The sequence below is a fragment of the Castor canadensis genome, chromosome 2, assembly GCF_047511655.1.
Source record: "Castor canadensis chromosome 2, mCasCan1.hap1v2, whole genome shotgun sequence".
NCBI classification, from domain to species: domain Eukaryota; kingdom Metazoa; phylum Chordata; class Mammalia; order Rodentia; family Castoridae; genus Castor; species Castor canadensis.
In genome coordinates this window covers 23,931,100-23,954,387 of record NC_133387.1, presented here as the reverse complement: position 1 = coordinate 23,954,387, position 23,288 = coordinate 23,931,100, and the positions used below count along the sequence as shown (strand labels likewise).

Below are 23,288 nucleotides of genomic sequence, written 5' to 3'. Positions count from 1 at the left end.
ACTGACAGCTCCTGTGAGTTGGGGTAGATGGAGGCATCAGAGTCATGACTGTCAGATGTGGGAGATGAGGTTCTGTCAGACCAAAATGAGGACGACAGCAAGGAACTGAATGTAATTTAGAGGCACGTGGAAGGATGAAGTTTGTGGGGGTACATCTCTCATCATCAGGGGGAGCAGGGAGTATAGTGGTCCCTGCTGAAGATTGAGGTGGAGGACAGAAGCGAGAGAGATGGGCAGCACACAGAGGAGATGTTTGCATGTAGCTGGTTGTCCAGGTGGAAGGCAAGGACAGGGAGAAAGGAGTCAGTGCTGGAAGAAAGCTCATGAAAGGAGATTAGTGATGAGAAGGGGGAAGAGGAGAGAGGGAGCAAGGAAGAGAGTCATGAGACCCAGCAACAAGTCAGGTTGAGGGTAGGCACCTTTGTGTAGTGGGGGGGTATAGGTATATGAGAGGGAAGAAGTGAGGGTAGAAGACAAAAGCACATGATAGGAATGTGATAGCAGAATCAGAGGCGCATGCTCCTAGGCTTGTTATCAGAACAGAAATGAGAACGTTTATAGGGTGCCATGGTGGTAAGGATCCAGAAAGAACTCATACCCTGGGGCCACAGGGAGATGAGCAAAGGCTCAGGGAAGGCACTGTACTAGGGAAAGCACTCTGAAGTATCAAGATGGGTGGAGAGAATAGATACACTCCAGGGACTCTACTCTCAAAAAGAGTGTAAAAAGAGATAGCATATGTAATGACTCCATTGAGAAAGGCCATGGTATAAGTAGGACAATTGAGGGACAAAGGATAGCTGGAAGAGGCCAAATGAGAATGAGGTTGCATAGATAGAAGCACCGAGGAAAGAGTGGGGACCACTGTGCCAATGAAGGATAAGGCAAGGTAATGAAAGGTTGGAGAAATGGCTCTATGATAGGAAACAACTGTCTTTAACCAGGTGGAACTGAGAAGCTAGGATAGTTAGGGTGAATTCAGATAGCAGGTGGATTCAGTAGAGCTGGCTGGGGCACAGAAGCTGGCAACTGTGTCAACCACGAAGGCAGGTCAGTTAGGGACAAATATTGAGGAAGACTCCTGAATGCCTGGATTCAGTGGCAGTGAAGTACAACTACAGGTGGAAGTCAAATGGAAGTGGAGGGCCTCTACAAAACAGCAACAGGAGAAAATGCAGCAGGTAGGCCACTCCAGAGTAAATACACATCCACTGTGCCAAGTGAGGCAGCCACAAAAAGCACTGGGTGAAAGGCACATTTCTTCAAGGAGACTGATAGGGAAAAATGGAGAGGAGATGAGGGAAATGGGAGAAATCTCATGAATTTGTGTGGGTACTTCTTATTAAAAGAGCCAACATGTAAGAAAGGAAGGAGATATCTAGAGTTTCAAAATTGGGGTTGCTGTCAGATTTCCAAGGGTAAGAATGTGGTGTGTAGGGTAGTATCTCTTCACCATCCCACAGAAGCAGGGTTATGAAGAGAAACAAAAATGTGGGCATGTGCAGTATCAGGCCCTTTGAAGAATGGGTGATAAAGGGTCAAAGTGGCTTGGGTTAAATGGAGGACATTGGGCAGCACTGCACATTAAGATTGCTCTTGCACAGATAGTCCTGGCAGGTAAACTCAGTGATGGACTGATACAGACCAAATTTAGTATGGGGAAAGAAAGATGCTTATAAGTGGTAGGGTGTTAGGTAGGAAACAATGCGGTGGGTAGGAAACAATGCAGAGACATTCTGTCTCATCAAAGTGTTGGTATTTCTACGTTTCCAGGGTTGCTAAAAGGATGGAGGAGTATGTGTTGTAGGTACTTCCACAGTGCATCATACTAGCTGGGGCATGAGGGACTGAAACATGGCAAAGCACAGTACCTTCAGTGGAAGAAGGTAAGGGAAGTAGGAAGTTGGTACAGTAAGAGAGAACAAGACCAGGGTGAGGGGTGTTAAGGGATTGGGGACAAGGCTTCTTTAGGAGGTGGCTAAATCCAGAGGAGAAAAAAGGACAGGTACAAAGAATGGAGAGTGATCAGACATAAGAAGAGGCTCTTTATCTCTGTCTATGGTTCCTGTGCAATAGTGTTGCCAAAACAGAAAGTGAGAAGAAGATCTGGACAGCCTCAATAGAGAGGAGAGGGCAAGGGTGATGAGTAGAGGTCAAGTGGTCAACTGGGGCTCTGCAGGGAGAAGGGGAAGTTATGGAAGTGATGGAAGTGAGGAGAGGGTGAAAAGGAAGTGCAGGACTGGTGTAGAGTTCTGTGGGAACTAAAGTAAGAGGAGGGGAAGAACAGGTGAAATGGGAGTAGATGAGGAAAAGGCAACCTAAGGGAAAGAGGCAGCCAGAAGGAAGGCAATTCTTAAAAGAGTGATGGTCAAAAGGGGGAGGGTGGAAAGAGTTGGAACTCAGAGCAAGTAAAGAAAATGCATGCACACTGAAGAGAAAAGGAACAGGGCTGGTGGAATGGCTGAAGCAGTAAGAGTGCCTGCCTAGCAAGTGTAAGGCCCTGAGTTCAAACCCGAGTGGTGCCAAAAAAAAGTCAGGAGAAAAGGAACAACTCAGACAAAATGGCAGGCACTAGATACATGAGAAAAATGTGGGCAAAGAAGGGGAAGAATTCCTTTAGCATGGAGTCAAAAAGAAGAAATGGGTAACAGAGTGATATAGAAAGAAGGAATGTGATTTATGATGATACAGTAAACAAGGAACTCACCTATGGAAGACAGGCAGGGCACAGGGAGGATGGAGAGCAGTAAGCAGGGAGGAAGGAAGGCAGGCTAACCAGCAATAGGGAGAGAGGGAGTCAGCCCCAGAATTAGACTGAAGGCACTTAAGTGCTCATACAAGCTTGCAGGTCCCAATGGGGAAGGAAGAATAGAAAAGGGCTGGATAGCAACTAGTAGGGAGGAAGGTGTACTCTTAAAGCTTGAATATTATGGCAAGGATACAAAGGTCCCAATATCTTTACTATACAACTAGAAGTTGTGGGTTGGCTCTTTACTATGGATTTTGAGGGAAAAAGTGGGTGCTGGTGAAGACTTTGGGTCAGGATTGACTGAGTTGGAAGGAAGGACAGGGCTGGAAGTAGTATGGCTAAGTAAAGGATAGGGATGGGGTTGGTCTGTATAGTGGAAGAGATGAGACAAACTGCAGAAAATTTCTTTAAGTAAGCTGGTAAGAGGTTTGATGATGAGTGCTGAGGGTAATAAATACAAACATGGCAAAAGAAAATTGAAAATAGTAGAAGAGTAGCTTTAGGTAAAGTGCAAAGAAAGGAAAAAATAAGCAGGATTGTGAGGACTACACAAGTAAGCTCTGTAGGAGTTCTTTGGCTCTTGACTTAAAAAGAAGATGAAGGCCTAATAGTAATCACCCACAAGGCCAAGACTGCGGTAAAAAAATATTGAAACAAAGGAAGATAAGATACACACGGGACAAAGACATCAAAACACCACCTCTCTCATATAGACGAGGGGGTGGCTCAGATCCTATTAGTAAGAATTAACATGGAAGGCAATGTAGTGGTTCCAAGTAGGGATGCCAGGTTTGAGTCAGAGGGGAAAGAGGTGAGAACCTTGAGTGAATGTCAGATGGCCACCAGTAGAAAGCTAGAGGCATGAAATGGTAAAGGGATATCCAGGGAGTAGGTGGCATTCACAGCAGTGATTCTTAACGGGGATGGGAGGGTGGGTTCCAACTGGGGAGGGCTGTGGGCATGGCCCTCAGGTTGCCTATCAGAACATCGGAGTGGGGAGCAATGATCTGCTCACAAACATTAAGCAACAGCAACCTCACCCAGAGATGATTATGATAGGCCATCTGGAGGTCATGCATCCCCAAGTGAGAATCGCTGGTGGAGGTGTAGAATGGAGATGGGGACAGAGACTGGAGGGTGAGCTGACAGCTCCTGTGAGTCAGGGTAGATGGAGCCATCAGAGTCATGACTGTCAGATATGGGAGAAGAGGTCCTGTCAGACCAGGATGAGGATGACAGCAAGGATCTGAATGTAACTGAGAGAAACCCAGAAGGGTAAAGTCTGTTGGGGGGCATCCCTCATCAGGGGTAGGGACTGCAGCACCATTTGCTACAGTCAGTCCATGTTGAGGACTGATGTGGAGGAAGCAGGCAAGAGAGGTGGATGGCAAAGTGGAGATACTTGTGTGGTCTTGGTTGTCCAGAAGGGAATGGAGTCAGTGCTGGAGGCAAGCTTGTGAAAAGAGATGAGTGCTGAGGAGGGTTAAGAGGAGTGAGGAGGCAGGGAAGAGGTAAGTCAGGTTGAGGGTGGGCATGTTGGTGTAGTGGTGGGGTAGATATATGAGAGGGCAGGAGTGAGGGTAGAAGACAAAAGCACGGGTGACACGAATGTGGTAGCATAATCAGAGGCATATACTCCTGAGCTCATTATCTGTAGACATGTTCAGAATGGAAATGAGAAAGTTTACAGGGAGCTGTGGTGGTGAGGATTCAGAAGGAACCCATGCCCTGGGCCACATGGAGATGAGTAAGGGCTGATGGGTAGCACGTGTAGATTTGGAATGGTCCATCTCATTCAGAGGACTGAATGTAGTGGAACAGTGTGTGTAGGGGGTCAGGTCAAGAGGGGAATGTGCACCTACAGGTCTACAGAATGAAGAAGTCAGCTGATAGAAGGGTGGGTGGGAGGATGTGACTGTAATTCACTCTGTAGTAGAGACTAGAGCAGGAGGGCTGATCAGCTATGCTCAGGAGAGGAGAGGAGTTTGCAACATATGGGAGAGCATGAGAGAGGTGGTTATTGTGCAAGAAGGAAAACCAGCAGGTGAAGGAGCCAGCAAATGAGAGAGGAGGCTATTGAGAGGCTCAGGGAAGGCACTGCATGAAGGAAGGAACCCTCAAGGAAGGAGAGAAAGTGAGGAGGACAGGACAGGTGAGCAAGCCCCAGGAGGAACTAAGCAGAGCATGGTTAAGAGAGAGTATGATGGAGAGGTAGAAGGAGCCTATGGGGAAAGATGTTGTGGTGTTCACAGCATCTAGAAAATCTGGTACCACCATGTTAGTAAAGGACATGGTAAGATCAGAATATATCGGAGGAAATGCTACATCTGAGGCAACAACTGTTTCTAATGATTGATCTGAGGAGCCAGGATGGTTATGGGTGAATTTAAACACGGACTGGGTGCAACAAGTTGGGGACACAGGGTGACAATGGTGGAAGCAGTGAGGGCAGGTCAGGAAGGTGGCAAACACTGAGGAAAAGACTCCAGAATGTATGGATTAGGTGGAAGATGGCAGGGAACACTGAAATGGAAGCATAAGGTCGCTGAAGAACAACAGCAGGAGAAAATTAGAGACGGTCATGTAAGGGTTAAGTCCTCAGCCAGGATGAAATCAGAGAGCCCCTGCGCTGGGCTGACATGGGAAAGGTTATGGTATGTGAGAGTTGAGTAAGGTCAGGTAAGCTGAAGGGAAAAGAAAGGAACAGGAGGCACTTTGGTCATGAAAGAACTTTATGAGCTTCAGGTGGCTTCAGCAAAGCTCAAGGGGCCAGCATGGAAAAGGGGAAGGCAGAATACAGAGATTCCCACTTTGGGGCACTGGCACATCGCAGGACAAGTCAGGTGGGATACGTGGTATCAAAGCCAGACCTTAGAAGTAGATCAGAGAGGCAAAGACCAGGCATTTTCAGAATGGAGACCTTAGGAGATAGTGGGCAAAGGAGAAAGTGACTCAGGGTAATTGGAGGAAACCAGTGTGACATGCACTTAAGATGGCTCCTGCACAGACAGCAGTGGCAGGTAACCTCAGGGACATGGGGAAGGACTCATGTGGAGTGAGTCCAGTAAGTGGGCCGATAGTAGATGCTTGCAAATGGTGGAGGCGCAGGTGGGATGCAAGGCGGAACGGGCATTTCGCAGTGACCTCTGAATCTGTGCCTCTGCTGTTCGAGGGTGGCAGAAAGGCGAGAGGTGTACCATGCAGCAGACAGACTCTGCAGGGAAATAGGGAAGATGGAGTAGGAAGATCTTCCAACTACTTGGGGTTTGGTAGAGCAAATAAATAAGTGAATTTCTAGTGCAGAGTAGAGCAATGTCCCCAGGCGACATCAAGAGTTGAACTTCCAGATGTGTGTTTGTGTGTGTTTTAATCCAAAGGGCAAGAGGAGGAAGATGGAACAGGACAGAAACTGTTGCGTGTGTGAGAAGAATCTTAACATGGGATCATGTATGTTGTGAAGGCAGTACAGGCCTCACATGGAATGAGACGGGAGATCAGGATGATCTTAACATGTAGAGAGACACAGCCTGATGGGCAGGACTCTGTTGACTTTGTGCAGTCCTTTTGGGGTGAGGTGAGGGGAAGAGAAGCAATGGAGGAGTAGAAAGGAAGAAGAACAGGAAGTGTAGGATTGGCTTGCTTTAATGTTTTGTATCCATCTGTTGATAGAATGGGAAGAGAGTAGAAGAAAATGGTTGGCATGGGAGAGGTAAAGGAAAAGGCAGCCTAAGGAAAGACATGGTGGAATCAATGGAAGATCCCGGACAGTGACGCTGGATGACTGCAGAACAGAAAGCCGAACAGGATAGAAAGGCAACAAATCCAACAATGTAGCTGACTTGGAGAGTAGAGTTGTGAATCTGTGAAGCGACAGGTACTAGGTAGTTGAGAATAGACAGACAAGAACAAGAAGTCTCTCCTTGGCCATGGAAGCAAACAGTAGAAACAGGTCATAAGCAGAAAAGTAGCATGAAAGGATGTAGTTACAGGAGCATGATGGAGCACACAGAGGAAATCACCTACAGAAGACAGACAGGGCACAGGAGACACCCAGGGATGGTGGAGAGCAGAAAGGAACAGACCCAAGCAGGACAGCAATGAGGAGATAAGAGGGAAGTAGGAATGAAGGTACTCAGAGTGCTCAGGCCAGTCTGCAAGCCTTGGTATGGAGGAAGGACAGCAATGGGGTGACAACAATTGGCAGGGAGGAACACATACTCCTAAAGTCTCAAACACTGTTGTGATGGTGCAAATTCTGGGCTAGGCTCTTTACTATGGATCCACTGGGTAGGGGTGGATGGCAAGAATGGCGATTAGGGTCAGGATTGACTGGCTTGATGGGAGGACACGGTTGGGAACAGTAGGGGATGGGTTGGGAACATAAGCCTAGCTCAAGAAGACATCTTATTGAAGTGAGCTGGTGGACAATTCCATGTTGAGTGTTTATAGTGATGACTTATAGACTACTGAATGCACCCAAGCAGGAAAGAGAGACTAGTTGAAAGGAGGGTAGAAGGGAAGGAGAAGAGGTTGGTTTGTAGGAAAGGAGGAGGGACTTGAGGTATTCTGTAGGAGCACCTTATTCAGGAATAACATATGGGAGGTGCCATTTAGAAAAATGTACAGGAGTAATCTCCAGAAGACCATATTTGAATCAACTATATTGACAGCTGCCCAGTGTCCTATCAGTTGTGGTAGAGGGGTGTTTTCAAAAGAACTATTTTGTGCAGACTGGGGTTGGTTCAGGTCCTGTTATCAAGGATTAACAAAGAAGGCAATGTAGCTAGGTGCCAGGGGCTCACACCTGTAATCCTAGCTACTCAGGAGTCAGAGATCAGTAGGATTGAGGTTCAAAGCCAGCCTGGGGAAATAGTTGCGAGACTCTGTCTTGAAATACCCCAAGGGTATTTCAAGGGTTGGTGGAGTGTCTAAAGGTGTAGGCCTTGAGCTCAAACCCCAGATCTGAAAAAAAAAAAAGGCAATGTGGTGGTTCCAAGTGGAGATGCTGGGTCTGTATCAGAGAGGGAAGAGGTTATATCCTTGAGTGAATGTTAGATGGCCAACAGTAGAAAGCTATAGAGGCATGAAATTGTAGAGGGAAGGTCATCCACAGCAGTGATTCTTAACAGGGATTGGGGGGTGGGTTCCACCCGTGGGGGGCTGTGGGCATGGCCCCCAGGTTGCCTATCAGAACATCAGAGAGGGAGCAGTGATCTGCTCACAAACATTAAACAACAGTAAACTCACTCACAGATGATTCTGATAGGCCATCTGGGGGTCATACATCCCCGGGTGAGAATCACTGGTGGAGGTGGAAGGCATAGAACGGAGATGGGGACAGGACTGGAGGGTGAGCTGACAGCTCCTATGAGGTCGAGGTAGATGGAGGCATCAGAGTCATGACTGTCGGATGTGGGAGAAGAGGTCCTGTCAGTCCACGATGAGGATGATAGCAAGGAACTGAATGTAGCTGAGAGGCACCTGGAAGGATGAGGTCTGTTGGGGGGCATCCCTCGTCAGGGGAAGGGAGTGCAGCACCACCACTTCGGTCCCTGCTGAGGACTGATATGGAGGAGGTAGGCATGAGAGGTGGACAGCACAGTGCAGATACTTGTGTGGGCCTGGTTATCCAGAACAAAGGCAAGGACAGAGGGAAAAGGAGTCAGTGCTGGAGGCAAGCTTGTGAAAAGAGGTGAGTGCTGAGGAGGGGGAAGAGGAGAGAGGAGGCAGGGAAGAGAGCTGTGAGGCCCAGCAGTAAGTCAGGTTGAGGGTGGGCATGTTGGTGTAGTGGTGGGGTAGATATATGAGAGGGCAGGAGTGAGGGTAGAAGACAAAAGCACGGGTGACACGAATGTGGTAGCATAATCAGAGGCATATACTCCTGAGCTCGTTATCTGTAGACATGTTCAGAATGGAAATGAGAAAGTTTACAGGGAGCTGTGGTGGTGAGGATTCAGAAGGAACCCATGCCCTGGGCCACATGGAGATGAGTAAGGGCTGATGGGTAGCACGTGTAGATTTGGAATGGTCCATCTCATTCAGAGGACTGAATGTAGTGGAACAGTGTATGCAGGGGTCAGGTCAAGAGGGGAATGTGCACCTACAGGTCTACAGAATGAAGAAGTCAGCTGATAGAAGGGTGGGTGGGAGGATGTGACTGTAATTCACTCTGTAGTAGAGACTAGAGCAGGAGGGCTGATCAGCTGTGCTCAGGAGAGGAGAGGAGTTTGCAACATATGGGAGAGCATGAGAGAGGTGGTTATTGTGCAAGAAGGAAAACCAGCAGGTGAAGGAGCCAGCAAATGAGAGAGGAGGCTATTGAGAGGCTCAGGGAAGGCACTGCATGAGGGAAAGCACTCTCAAGAATAGAAAGTGAGGAGGACAGGTGAGCAAACCCAGGAATGAACTGAACACAGGCGTGGTTAAGAGAGAGGATGATGAAGAGGTAGAAGGAACCTATGGGGACAGATGTTGTGGTGTTCGTAGCATCTAGAAAATCTGGGACTACCATGTTAGTAAAGGACATGGTAAGATCAGAATATATCAGAGGAAATGCTACATCTGAGGCAACAACTGTTTTTAATGGTTGACCTGAGGAGCCAGCATAGACTGGGTGAATTCAGACACGGGTGGACTCAGTACTGCATGTGCACGGAGGCTGGCAAAGGTGGCAGTAGTGAAGGCAGGTCAGGAAGGGAGCAGACACCTAGGACAAGACTTGTGAGTGTATATATTGACTGAAAAGTCATATGGGAGGTACAACTGAATCTGGCATGGAATGGAAGATTCTCTCCGAAAATACATAGGCATAAAATGGTGTCTGGGCAGTGGAGGACTGCCATTATGGTTAAGTCCTTATCTGGGTTCAGAAGAGACCCTGAAGGATGTAGCCATTTGATGGTATTCATGAAGCAATGTGGTCTGGTGATTGATGGGAAATGAAAAGTTCAGGAGGAGATAGAGCTTCCCTAATTTGCTGGGGTTGACCTTGATAAAAGAGACAGTGTGGAGAAGCAGAAGGCAGAATTCAGTGTTACAAAACTGAGTAGTGTTGTCACATCTCTAGGGATAAGTCAGTGACATGCAGGATTTCATGGCCAGAGTGGAGGACCAGTGTATATAGAGAAATTCATGCCTGGAGATAAGCAAGTGGGTTAATACCCTTAACATCTTGTGCAAACAACTTCCCCAATGAGTAAATACAAACAGAAGCCAACCAATTAAGAAGGTACTGACAGAAACCATTAGAGGTCAGGAATTAGAAATCGTATGATAACTGTAAAATATGCAAATGTGAGCCAGGCATGGTATTGGTATACCTGAGACCCCAGAACTCAGGAGAGGGATGCAGGAGGACTGCCAGTTCAAGGCCAGACTGGGCTACACAAGGAGTCCCTGTCTTTAAAAAAAAATGAAAAAAAGAAAAAAAAAAAGAAAAAAGAAAAAAAACTTAAAAAAAAAAAACAACGAAAACTCAAGAGCTCAATATAAATTGAAATATATTTAACATGGTCTCCAACAACATTAGTAAACTGAAACAGAAGAAATTGGGGTTACAGGACAGTATTCCTTTCAAATCATCCTGGGAATTATTTACAAAATTTAGAGTTGATAAGATCACTAGTGTTGTCCTTTAAACTTCGCTGCATTTCAGAGTAAGGGAAAACGAGGAATGTGGAGAACTGAGTTGTCAATAGGGAATTTGGTGGATGACTGAAAGCTCCATAGATAATCACCTGATGTATGGGTAGGGGCAGGGATAATAAATGATCACGTAAGAGATAAATTAGTTAAGTGGCCTCTGAAGAGAGAGCTTGATCAGCAATATTCAGAAAAAAATGCACCTGGTAACCAGGGATATAGGTGAGTATATTTGAAGCTAAGAGGATGGAAACATTTGAGCACTAATAGCAGGTAAGGAGGAAGCTCATACATATTCACATTGGGAATCTATTTCAATGAAGAGTAAACAGGGCCTGGGCAGCACCAATAGAGCAGGTGTTTTTATTTTTATTTTTCCTAATGCAGAGGAGCAGAAGGAGTGACTGGGTACACCATGTTTGAAGTAGTCTTCTGGAATGATAGCATCATTTAAGTAAGGTTATCAGTCAAGATTACAGACAATGAGGACGATGGGGGATCATATATCTCATCATCTTGAATAGTACATCGACGAGGCTGGGGAGATGGCTCAAAAGAGCATGACAGAAATTTCAGTGAGTTTGAGGAAAGTAAGAGTAGGTAAAGATGAGTAAGAAAGTGAATAAGGAGTTCTTGACTGGGAATGCGGTCAGATCCTGGGACACCTGGAAAGTTTCATAATGGGTCAAATTTTAGGAATACTGATATTAAGACTTAAACAAGTTACAGTAATAAATTCAGGGGAAACAGTGATTGAATAGTAATGTGAATAGTAATGTCTTGCCAATCCAGCTCTGTCAGTATTTGAACAAAAATTTAAGTTCAGTGCTTAGCATTGAAAATGCAAAGTTTTATCAAGGCTTATTAGAGTGGACCCAGTGAGTGGAGGTTAGTCAATGTAAAAAAAAAAACAAACATACTCTAAGATGATTAATATTGAACAAAAAATAATGGATGGCAGACTACAGATACAGAGAGAAAGTTTTAGTCCATTGGATTTGTTGTGGGAACTAAATTTAAGATACACTTAAAGGAAGTGTAGGCAGAAAGCCCCAAAGTGAAGTATAAATAAAAGAATTATGATTTGTTATATGGCAGGGAGTATTTCTAAGTGAAAAAGAGTGAAAGGAAACTCACATACCTATACGGTTGAAGTTTATCTTAGTATGGATATTTTCTATGGAGGACTGTTTAAAATGAGTTATTTGCATTACTGAAATATTTCTAGATGATGAAAAATATGATGTCATAAAGCCTAGCATGATAATACAATAAATTAAAGTAATAAAGGTTTGACATGATTATGAATAGACAATGGAATAAAAATGGTAGTTAGGGATATTAAGAAGGTCCAAAGTGGGGAACAATTGGTAGAACTGTTACTGGTCTAAGAAATATTCAGAGGAAAGGAAGTTGCCAAATGAGAGTGGATGTTAACAAAGAATGTTGCCTTAGAAGTTTCTCTAAAACTTTGTGAATAAATGAGTAATTCTTAGAGGACTAAGATAATAAATGGGAGTGATTAAGTCAAGACCTATGATCAGTTTTCCAAGAAATTTCCCAAGCTTTGAGAGAAGATGTTATGGAATATGATGTTTTGGTTAAGGCAAATGTTTTCAGATAGGGTAGGTTTTTGTACACTTATTAAGTAAGGGGGAATGGAAAAGTTTAACAATTGAGCAAAAAAAGGTATATTTGATGTAACAACCTTTTGGAGGATAATGGAAGATAGTGTCTTTTGAAATGTGGAAGACTTGATTTTAAAACTGATGAAGGGAAAAAGTAGATAATTCCAGAATTAAATAGTGTCTATTATTTACTATGTGTCCAGAGCCATGTCAAACATCATACTTATTTCATCCTTACAATAATCCTAACAGGCTTACACAGATCAAATAATCTGTTCAAGACCATAGCCAGTATGTAGCAGGACCAGAATTCAAATTCTCACCTGTCTATAAAATGTACATTCCTTTCTATTATGATACATTATTTTCAAGTTGAAGGAAATCACAACCAAGAATTTCTGTTTTTTTCCCTGTAACTATAAGGAAAAATATTTTTCTGAAGTGAGATATGTTATAGGTGATAAATTTTGAGGTGACTGGTAAAATTTGGACTTACCTGAGATGAGAAAATGAAAAAAAAAAAGAGAAAGATTGGGTGAAAGACTTTCATTACCATTTATGTCCTAGCATTTCACTTCTTTCATTGCATAGCAAAGACTTTAGATTGGCCATGGATTAAAAGTTGGAGATTTCAACAAAAACTAAAGAATAGAAAGGAGTTTGTTTTTAAACAGGGTAAAAATGCTAGCCTAACTTTAAAAGTCCAAGTGTAAGACAAGATTCCATTCCTTTTTTCCAAGATGCATTGGTAAGAGTTTGTAACCAAATTCTATCGCTGACCAGGAAACACTGTGAGCTTAACATAAAAGAAAAAAAATCTCTGATTACAAATCTTTATAAGCAAAAATTAAAATCCCTAGCCAGCAGACCAAAGGTTGAAATTTCTGGACTAATTTGTGAGATCTATGTTTAACAAAGAATAAATTCCTTAGTGAAGAGAGATGAGGAAACTTTCTCTATTCTTCCCTTCTTGGTGGAAATATTTTGTTGTTGTTGTTTTCCTATCATATATGTAACTTCTGTAATTTCAATATTGTTGTTTTTGGTATTGTGTATTTTGGTATTGTAAAACTGTACTTATTGAGTTCTGTTAATTCTACTCCCTGGAGTGTGGGGCACCTGAGTTATAAGTTATCAAAGTGAAAATGGGAGGAGCTAGTATTACTCAGTTGGGAAGGACTGGATTTTTCAATGGGTTCAGCATTTCACTTCCCTCTGAAATTAAGTGGTAAAGCAATATCATCCCTTAAAAAAACAGAAACTTGATGAGAAGGTCAATAGGAGGAATTCTGAAGCAAGGAGAAATGGCTATTGGAAAAAACTGATAAAATGCAGAGTCTCCCAGGATGATGGCAAAACCACAAAGCTACAAAAAGGGTGGGCCCAGATATTAGTTTGGAACAAGTGAAAAAAACCCAAAAAACTAGCTTTACTTAAGAGTACAGACAGCTTAATTACTGGCTAGTGGACACACTTCAGACACAACTAACTGGAGAGAGAAACAGACCAGGAAAGAAAGTGAAGCTATAAGGAAATGGAATTAGAAAAACCTCACAAAGGGATAAAGGAGGTAATTAGAGGTTAAAGCCAAATGGCCTAAAGTACAAAGGAGAAATATCAGAGGCCAGATAGGAAAGTGCCTTCCCACCCAGGAGGTTACAGATCCAAGGTGGCTGTAGAACAGACATACAGTTCCACCCAGGACCACCCTGGTGGTCCTGGAGGGAACAACCTGGGATTCAGACTCAGCAATGGTGCCAACTTGAATCTACCTCGTGCCAGAGTCTGAGCAGCCTGGTCTAGCGCCCAACACAGCAGGGGCTCCCAGGACCAACATCTAAGAAGGGAGTTAGGAGAGGGGCTATAAAAGAAAGCAGGTTAAGCCCCAGATGTAACTGAAATGATGACCAGGGATAACTACTTACTAGTACTTTTATGATTTCTTGTAACTCTGTAACTTCCCCAATATTTGTTAATATTGTTAACCCTCTATCTGTTTTTCCTGTACTTATAAGTAGTAAAAATTGTTCAAAACATCAGTGTGATGTGTATGCTTATTTCTATGAAAACTGGGTAACAACTGTAAGTGTTTCTGCAATGAAAGTGGGAAGAGAACACAGTGGACTAGAAAAATTAAGTACAACAGATACCTGACATTTACAAGAGGGAGAGCACAAGATCTTTCCAAATCCCCAACTTTATAAATACTTGACACAAGCAGTTGGCTCTCTTTTAGCTTCCTTCCCCTAACACACACACACACACACACACACACACACACACACACACACACACACACACCGCACAAGGTCAAGTAAATGACAAAACCTTTCTCAAATTTGGATATATAATAGTTAGCTAAGCTACTTATTAGGGTGAAACACAGTCTCAGACAATAGCCTTATGCTACAGGACCTTCAAAAAATGGTGTGTTTTAAAATGCCAGCTATCTGCAAAGTAATCACATTTTTCCAGGATGCCCTAGAAAGAAACATCAGAGGTCATGATTCTTCACAGGAGGCATCAATCCCATAGAAAGCCTGAGATCCTTTTCGGACTACCACTGTATACATTCAGTTTCTCTTTTAAGATTAAACTGTCAGCAAATTTTACTCACTTAGTTTTAAAATTAATATTTCTGTAGCAGTAACCAATTTTATATACACACAGGCATACATACACTCATATAACCATTATTACATTAAATTATGGAAAAGAGTCATATTCTTGAACACTAAACATTTGTCCAGACATTCTTGGAGCTCAAGAGTAATGCATTTTTAATTACATAAATATCTTTTGCCTTCTATGGATTAGTACCTGCTGTAGGATCCTCATCAGGCAATCGAACAAGAGTGTAACATATTCCTGGTTGATTATATGTGAGGCTGGGGGCTGGGATGCAACACAGAACTTCATAGGAATCTGATGGTTCCATCTGCACTGTCACCTTCTCTAATAGTTGGTCATTGAGAGTATTGGTACAATCAAACTGCAAAGTCAGCAAATGGGTAAAGTTATGAAGGGTAAGAATTGTTTTGAAGCAAGCTGTTCCTTCCCACTCATAATCTACAATTCAGCTCTGGAATTCACTGTATCTTGCCTCTCTAGATAAAATTATAGGTTTCAAACATTTATTTTCTTCTTCTACTCCTTTTCTCTTTTCTTTCCCCTTCCCCTTCAGCTTCCTCCTTCCCCTGCCCCCACCTCCCTTTCTCTCTTTTCCATCAAATGAAGGGATCTCTATATCTCTGGAAATAAAACTAGAATTGTTGCTACATTAAATCTTTTTTTTTGGGCGGTACTGGGGTTTGAACGCAGGACCTCAAGCTTGTTAGTAAAATGTCTGTGGCACACCTCCAGCCCTAAATCAATTCTTAATACAAAAAACTAGAATCAGAACGTAAAAGGGGAAGTGATGTTTGTCTCCAAGCATACCAGTTTATACTAAATGCCTACAAGAATCAAAGGTACTAATCTTACCTGGAACACAATATGATCAGTAAACATGTGCTTGATACATCGAACAAAATATTCTGTCTCTGCTTCTGTAAGTTGAACGGGCTCAGAAGATTTGAATAAGGGTCCTAGATTCATAAACTCAGGAATGGCGGCCAATTGTTCTAGTAAGAAAAAAAGAAAAAGTAGGAAGAAAGTAAGATATAAAGAAGACAGGCAGAGACTTTACTAAAATGTTTTGGTTTTCATAAAATGGAAAAATGTTCTAGTTTCTATTGCCTTACTAATAGTTGAACACTCAACATGTCCTCAAGCTTAAGTGAAATAACCTTTTAAGTTAACAAGTTTATATATGCTGAATTACTAAAAGCAAAAGAAAGAAACCAAATTTCCAACTTCTTACAATTTAAGTTTCCTGTTAACCAAGAAGATACACCTAAGAACAATATTCCCAGTTAGTAAACTAGTAATTGGAAATTGGAAAGTTCATGGACTCTAGTTAGTCCTGGCAACTATAACCTATGATCTTCAGCCACACAAAAATTTCCTGAACTTCACACTAATCAAATTGAACAAGAGCAGCAGACTTTACTATATTTACAATGCTTAGGAATTATAGATCATTAGTTCTACCCATCAAATCATCATACCTTGAAAAATATCTTGCCTGGAAGGAGCCAACTTTTCTGGCTTAGGAGCCACAAGTGTGATTTCTACAAAGAAAGATATGAGCAATCAACTGAGCTTCCTCCACTATCAAGCTAACAATGCAGACAGAAAGAAATGAGGGTAGAAACCTCTGGCAGCTATATAATGGCTTATTGCTAAATTATACCAATAGGTTCTCTGTCACCTATTGTTTTTTTTTTGGGGGGGGGAACTCAAAGTGCATTTAGTGAATATAATGATATAAAAGAAAATGTAAGCCCTAAAATGTAGAATTTGCTTTAAATAGACTGTAGTGTATAAAAGTTACTCATAAAATGAGAACAAACTTATAAAACAAATCTTTTTGTAATCAAAACAGGGACAGTAGCAACAAAAAACCTCTGAAAATGATGAAAATTAAGCTAAGATCTTTCATTCCCAGTTCTTCTTTGTTCTACCCACTAAATACATTCTTTCTTTCTTTTCTGTTTATTCTTCTTCTCCTACTTTTGTTACCCATTCTGTAGAAATGATTTTTATGATCTTGTCTGACATTCTTTTAAGACAAACCTCCAACAGAAAAACTAAGAGATAAGAAACTCAGAAAACAAAAATAGGTGGTAATAGCACTATTTACTACTCTGAGATACACAGTGGCAGTGGCAACTAACCTCAAATGCTGTAACACTGCATTAAAAGAACCAAAATGAAACAAAAACAAAACTTTCATCTTGGGATATGTTTCACATTCTCAATTTTATGCAAAAATCAGGACACTTAAAAAAAAACCCTAACCAAAAACGTCATCTATTTTAGATCTGAAAGATTTAGGAATAACAATTAAATAAGCAAAACAAATATTAGAGAAAATATGTTAATATTTACTAGTTTTGAAAAACTACTTATAGACAGAAAAACTAACAGAATTAATTGTATTTATTACCTGCTTTCTGTTCAAAGACAGGAGCCATAGCAAGAGGAATTGATTTGAGATCAAAGGGTTTTTCTGAAGGCTCCAGTGTGTACTGGTGTAAGGCCTTTTCCATCCCTGGTACAGAGACCGTCAGGCCTGCAAATGTAGACAAATCTCAGCATTATAACCTCTTACCAATGATTTGTAATGTTTTCTGAAGGAAAGACACCATAACTTAAAACTCTATAACTCATATTATTAAAATAAAGGCTATTATATAAAACTGCCTATAAGCCCAGGCACTGGTGGCTCATGCCTGTAATCCTAGCTACTTGGGAGGCTGAGATCAGGAGGATCCTAGTTCATAAGACCCCCACCTTCAAAATAACAATAGCAAAATGTTCTGGAAGCTTGGTCAAGGAGTAAAGGGCCTGCTTTGTAAGCAAGTTCAAACCCCATTCCCACCAAAACCAACCATAAAAAAACCAACCCAAAAAAACAAAAAACAGAAAAACAAACCCTGCCTAATAGATTTCAAGGAAACATGGGAGAAGAGTATACAAATTTTCAACAAAATGTAAGTACTTCTTGGAATGTAAAGTACCTTAAGCTATATGGAGCAAGGAAAGCATAAGAAAAGGGAAAAAAGTAGAATAATCTAAGAAGGAGATTAAGAAAAACCAAGAATAAGCAATATTCTTTACAGCCTTACATACTTTAAGATGTATCTATATATACATATATCACTTAAATATATACATATACATATATATATATGATACTGAAGTTTGAACTCAGGCCCTTTCATCTGCTAGACAGGTGCTCTACCAAGTGAGCCACTTTGCCAGCCCCTTTTGCATGTTGGGCATTTCACAAACTATTTGTCAGGGCTATCTTTGAATCATGATCCTCCTGATCTCCACCTCCTGAGTAGTTAGGATTACAAGTGTGAGCCACTGGCGCCCAGCAAGAAATACATTCCTACAGATTTTTCTTAGGAATTTCCATTGCCAAATTATGAAATATTTTCCTAGAAATGGAAGTACATTCAAAGTAAAAAACGAAGCATTTACCTGGTGGAGTCAGGTAATATGCAAAATCAAAAAATATGTTTTCAAGACCCTACGTGGGGAGCAAAAGTGTATTTGTCTATATTCTTAGCTCTCACTGACCATTGAAAATATATGTAGCATTGAGTGTTGTCTGCCTCTGCTGCAGCACATTCAGGTAGAAGGTTGCTCGGTCCCGTACCTCATCATCAGTATCCATCATACACCTATCAAGGGGACACAGAATAAGCATGTTTCAATACCCCCAAGATCCCAATAGCTTTGCCACTATACCTAAAGGACGCAATTTGGTCATCTTACACTACCTTTAAAAAAGAGCTCAACAATAGCCAACACTGGCTTAAAGTCTCCACTAAATCTTAGGAACTATTCTGAATTACTAAAGAAATACTGCTTTTGTAAATCAGAAGCACTACATCAGTAGGCATTAAATAACTACAAATAGCATAGCCACATGAGATACTTTAGAATCTATTCCTGCATTGCAACCACATGATCCTGATAAAGACTTAGACCTCTCTATAATTAAAAATGAAAATACTACACTTTCCAAGGATACTAAAAAGATAAACAGAATTCAGAATCTAGGCATTGCTAGTGTTCAAATGGCAATTTGTCTCATTTAAGCCAGCCAGCTTTGGTTTGTGATTTATCTGCTCAATTATAAAATGCATCTTTTTTTGCTAAAACAAGTCACTTTTGCACCAAACAGGGAGTTATGCAGACCATGAAAACCTAGTATTTTCAACTCTTCATATGAACCACAAAGATCTCTTTGAAGGTAGTGCCTATGATACAAACTAAAGGGCATATACTTAGATTACTTCCTCATAATCATACTAAGAGAAATCTAAACTCAAATTTTACATGTATCTCACACATACATAATTATCAGAGAGAACAAAAGCTATATGCCTCTAAATTACTCTATCGGCTCCTCTCTTGGGCCCTACAATACATCTGGTATGGTACAACAAAGAGGATTTTACTACTTAGCCATACAGAACTTTTTTTAAGACCTTTTTTTTTTTTTTAAACTTACCTTTGTAAAAGTACAAGGATGCTTGGAAGAAGACTCTCATTCTGAGCCCCAAATTTAGCCAAAGCACTCACAGCAGCTATAATAAAGCAACATAAATACTGGTGTCTCAGAGTTGAGCAATAATCATCCAAAAAAAAATTAAAGAAGCAGCTAGTGCTCAATGGAGGTAAAGTCTCTTGTTTTATCGAGTGTTCCTTCATCTTATTTCTGCAAGCTCTAGAAAGCTCTATGAAGGAAAAAATCCTCCACGCATCAAGGAAAAAGAATCATGTGTATTTTCTGTAGGAGCTATGTCTCCACTCCACTGCAACTCCTTATATATCATCTGATGTGATGATATATAGTTCATAAGTTCTAATCTCAAACAGTGAGCCCCAAGTATAAAAACTACTATTAATTTTTTTCTTTCAACAGAACTATTATCGAGAGTACTGGGTGAATACACAGAGAATGAGACTTACAACAGAATTGGTGGTGGAGAGTAAAACAAGGAGTTGACACTAACTTAAACTAAACTTTGAAGAAAAAGTAGCATTAGCCAGAGGGAAAAGGCAGGAAAAGAGTATCAAAGGTAGACAGAATGATGAGTACAAATGACCTGTGCCCAGAAAAGAAAGCGTGATGTATTACTGGACCCAGGAGAGCAAGGCTGACATTGGACCTGTGATGGAGCACAAATGATTACAAGTGAGAGATGAGAGATAAATAAAAATTCAGATGTAGTTCAACCTCAAAGTTGTTAATAAAGGACACCAGATATGGGGTAAACTGGTGTATTATAAAGATTTTTTTTTTAAAGCAGAGTATGGAGAATGACTAGATATCTGTGAGACTAGAAGCAGTCAGACCAGCACTAGGCATCTGAAATGAATGAGAACCTAAATCATCACCAATGACAATGACTGCGCTAAGAAATGGACTAAGGGGCTGGTGGAGTGGCTCAAGGTGTAGGCCCTGAGTTCAAACCCTAGTACCACAAAAAATAAAGATAGGGGTTGTAAAGCAGTGAAAGAAGTTTCTATCTTCTGGATGATAAAGTGAGATTTCAGTTTGGGTTAGTTTGTATTTAAAGTGCCTTAGGTAGACTGGATATACAAGATAGAGCACTGAAAATTATCACCAGGAAGAATGTGTATATCAAAAAGATGAAACCCTACAGAGAACTAACATTTTAATCAATGGGCCTGGTAAGAGACGCTCTAAAAGTAAGACTGAAGAACTATAGAAAATACAAGCTACAGTGGAAACCAAGGGAAGAGAAGGCTTCGTGAAGTATTTAGTAAATATAAGCACATAAAGTTGAAAGGTGAACAAGGATAAGAACTGAGTCTAACTTGATTTTTCCAGCCAGTTTTTAAGTATTTTTGAAAAAAAGCTTCAGAGTGTTAAGGGAGAAGGTTAAACTATATTGAGCTGAAGAGTAAACAGAAAATGAGTTCTTGGGAGGCAGCTACTAATGGTATTTCAAGATTATCTCAAAGGGGAAGGAAAGTATAAGAGACAAGGGATTATAGAGGTTCTGCATTTCTAATGGGAGAGATACGCACCTGTTCATATGCTAAGGGGCAGGGAAGATCAGAGAGGAAGAATCACATATAAATACACAGATGCGCCCCCGACAAACTCAGTACACATTCATCTGATGGGAATGGGGAGCCACCACAGCATTCCTATCACACTGAAAGCCTGGGGTTTTGTCTTCAATCCAAGACAAAAATGTTGATGGAAACTGGAACAAAAAGGAAAAGCTATATAGCTGGGCCCAGGCTAGGCTCAATCCCATCATCAAATAAATCTTGCGAATTTATTTTCCAATTTCATTACCACCCTCTTGAGGTAAGTATTTCCACAGACAAGCAACTACATCACTGTTAGTGTTACCGTGACTTACCAGCTCTGACAGCCTCATTCTCCAGGACGACCCTATTAAAGATGAAACGGATATACTTGGAGGGGACAGGAGTTCTGGGGCCCTCTTTGCCCAGCAAGTGTAGAATCTTGGTAGCTAGAACAGTATGTTCACAGTCTTCAATAAACTCACACAGGTGGGCTAGACCTGCTTCTTTGCTCTCAGGATTCTCCTCCACAATGCTGATTATGCAGTCCACAATGGCACGCTTGTATTCAAAGCCTCCCTGGCAAAAGAGAAGATAAAACTGCCACTTGTTCTAAGGACACTTTTTGTAGAAATGCTTATTATACTCCAAGACGCATAACTTAAAGATACTCAAATTTCAGTGCCCTCCCTTCATTTAAAACAAACAAGTTTTTTTTTCCCTCCAAGCAAATAGCATGTTTAGTAATAAGACAGCAAGTGGAATTAAGCATACTATCTGAGAGCATACTGAGATGATACAGAATTATGCTTAAAACACTGTGATAGGTAATGATAATAACGAGAATTTAAGTGTAAAAAGTAGTCCACCTACATCATCTCGGAGCATGTTGGAGAGAAAAGTCATCATGACACTGTGTTTCCGAGGGTATTTCTGACAGAGAGCACTAATTGCCTGTACAACCACCACCTGCCGAAAAAGAAACAGAACATTCACCTTACAATGACTGCACGACCCCCACCTATTAAAAACACACATCTTCACAACTTTAACTTCTAGGCATACTTTCCCTGTGATTTACTGCAAGCTGTATTTACCTAAAATGATAATAATGGTTCTTCATAAAAGATCAGCAAGGAGATCCCCCCGCAGCAAAGTGAAAAACAATGGAAAAATAAAGTTTATTCAAGAGATCTCATCCCTTTGTCCCAAGCAAATAAGCACATACAAATTCTTAAAGTGAGCAGGACCCATAAAAAGCTTGAACAGACTGATTCCCAGAGAGGAAATAGAAAAAGCCTTGCACAAACTATTTTACAAAATAGTTTGTAAGGCAATGTTACCACAAATTTAAAGACCAATGTCAAGAAATGTGAAGGGTATGAGATTTTACCCTCTGTGCAGCTAACAAGTCAATCTGCCACAATTTCATGGGTGCTAGTAGAAAATAAGACTCCTGGTCAGAAATAGAAGACAATATATTACAGCAATAAAAGCAGACAGAGTATTAGTGTTTGGGGGGTGGCTGGGCAGGCACTCTACCACTCAAGCCACACCCCAGCCCTTTATTGCTTAATTTTTCAGATAGGGTCTCATACTTTTTGCCTAGGGCCAGTCTTGGACCCATGCTCCTCTTACCTATGCCTTCCACATAGCTGGGATTATAGGCGTGCACTATCACACCTGGCCCCAAATTCCACTAGACAAATGCAAAGAGAGCCAGAATAAAACTTGGATCCACAAAAGGTTGCATTATAGTATGGCACTTGTAAGAATGACACTTGACTACTTAACAATGGGTATTAAGCCTGCCTACTCTTTGTTCTTAAGGAAAACGTTACTAGACTAGATAGTAAATACATCTGCTCTTACTTCAGAGGGAGCACTTATTTCTAGGGCTATAAAGAAACCTGCCCTTTACTTAAGATGGAAACACTATCTTCTAAGGCTGAAAGACATTGTCTATTATACAAAGAGAAAAAGTAGGAGTAGGAAACAAAGGGTACTTAGTGCAAAATCTGCAAGATGAGCAGAAATGCAAATAGACCTACAGGGAATTGAGAACAGTCTCCCAACAACCATATAGCACCAAATGTATAGATAATACATTGTTTCAGAGAACAGAAAATGTTCATAATCTTTTTCTGAAGCAATGATAACTAAACCTAATTAAGATGATAAACATGTACAGAAAAATTACTGATTGAAACATTTGTGAATATTAATGTAAAAATTCTAAGTAATACATTAGTTAATAGGTAACAATACTATAATAAGAAAGTAATACACTACAATGAAATGGAATTTATACCAAGAATGCAAGGATGCTTCAACATTAGGAAACTGATTAATATAAGTCTTTTTTTTTTTTTTAGTGGTACAGGGGTTTGAACTCAGGGCTTCATGCTTGCTAGGCAAGTGCTATATGAACTTAAGCCACTCTGCCATTACTTTTTGGTGTTGGGTATTTTCAAGATAGGGTCTTGCTAACTATTTGCCCATAATGGCCTCAAACTGCTATCTTCCTGATCTCTGCCTCCCAAGTAGCTATGATTACAGGTGTGAGCCTGGTGACTAGCTTA

The 23,288-nt window shown here is 41.2% G+C and overlaps 1 protein-coding gene across 1 annotated transcript in view; it reads right to left on the bottom strand.

Moving 5' to 3' along the window:
• Copg2 (COPI coat complex subunit gamma 2) overlaps nucleotides 1–23,288 on the bottom strand; it is a 146,751-nt gene that overhangs the window by 30,166 nt on the left and 93,297 nt on the right. The window contains exons 13-20 of the mRNA XM_020183816.2: nucleotides 21,580–21,675; nucleotides 21,042–21,285; nucleotides 19,151–19,226; nucleotides 18,211–18,314; nucleotides 17,069–17,194; nucleotides 16,128–16,190; nucleotides 15,502–15,641; nucleotides 14,839–15,010 (exon numbers count right to left, since the gene is read on the bottom strand). Coding sequence (XP_020039405.1) covers nucleotides 14,839–15,010; nucleotides 15,502–15,641; nucleotides 16,128–16,190; nucleotides 17,069–17,194; nucleotides 18,211–18,314; nucleotides 19,151–19,226; nucleotides 21,042–21,285; nucleotides 21,580–21,675 — 1,021 coding nt within the window. The remainder of the gene's footprint in view (nucleotides 1–14,838; nucleotides 15,011–15,501; nucleotides 15,642–16,127; nucleotides 16,191–17,068; nucleotides 17,195–18,210; nucleotides 18,315–19,150; nucleotides 19,227–21,041; nucleotides 21,286–21,579; nucleotides 21,676–23,288) is intronic.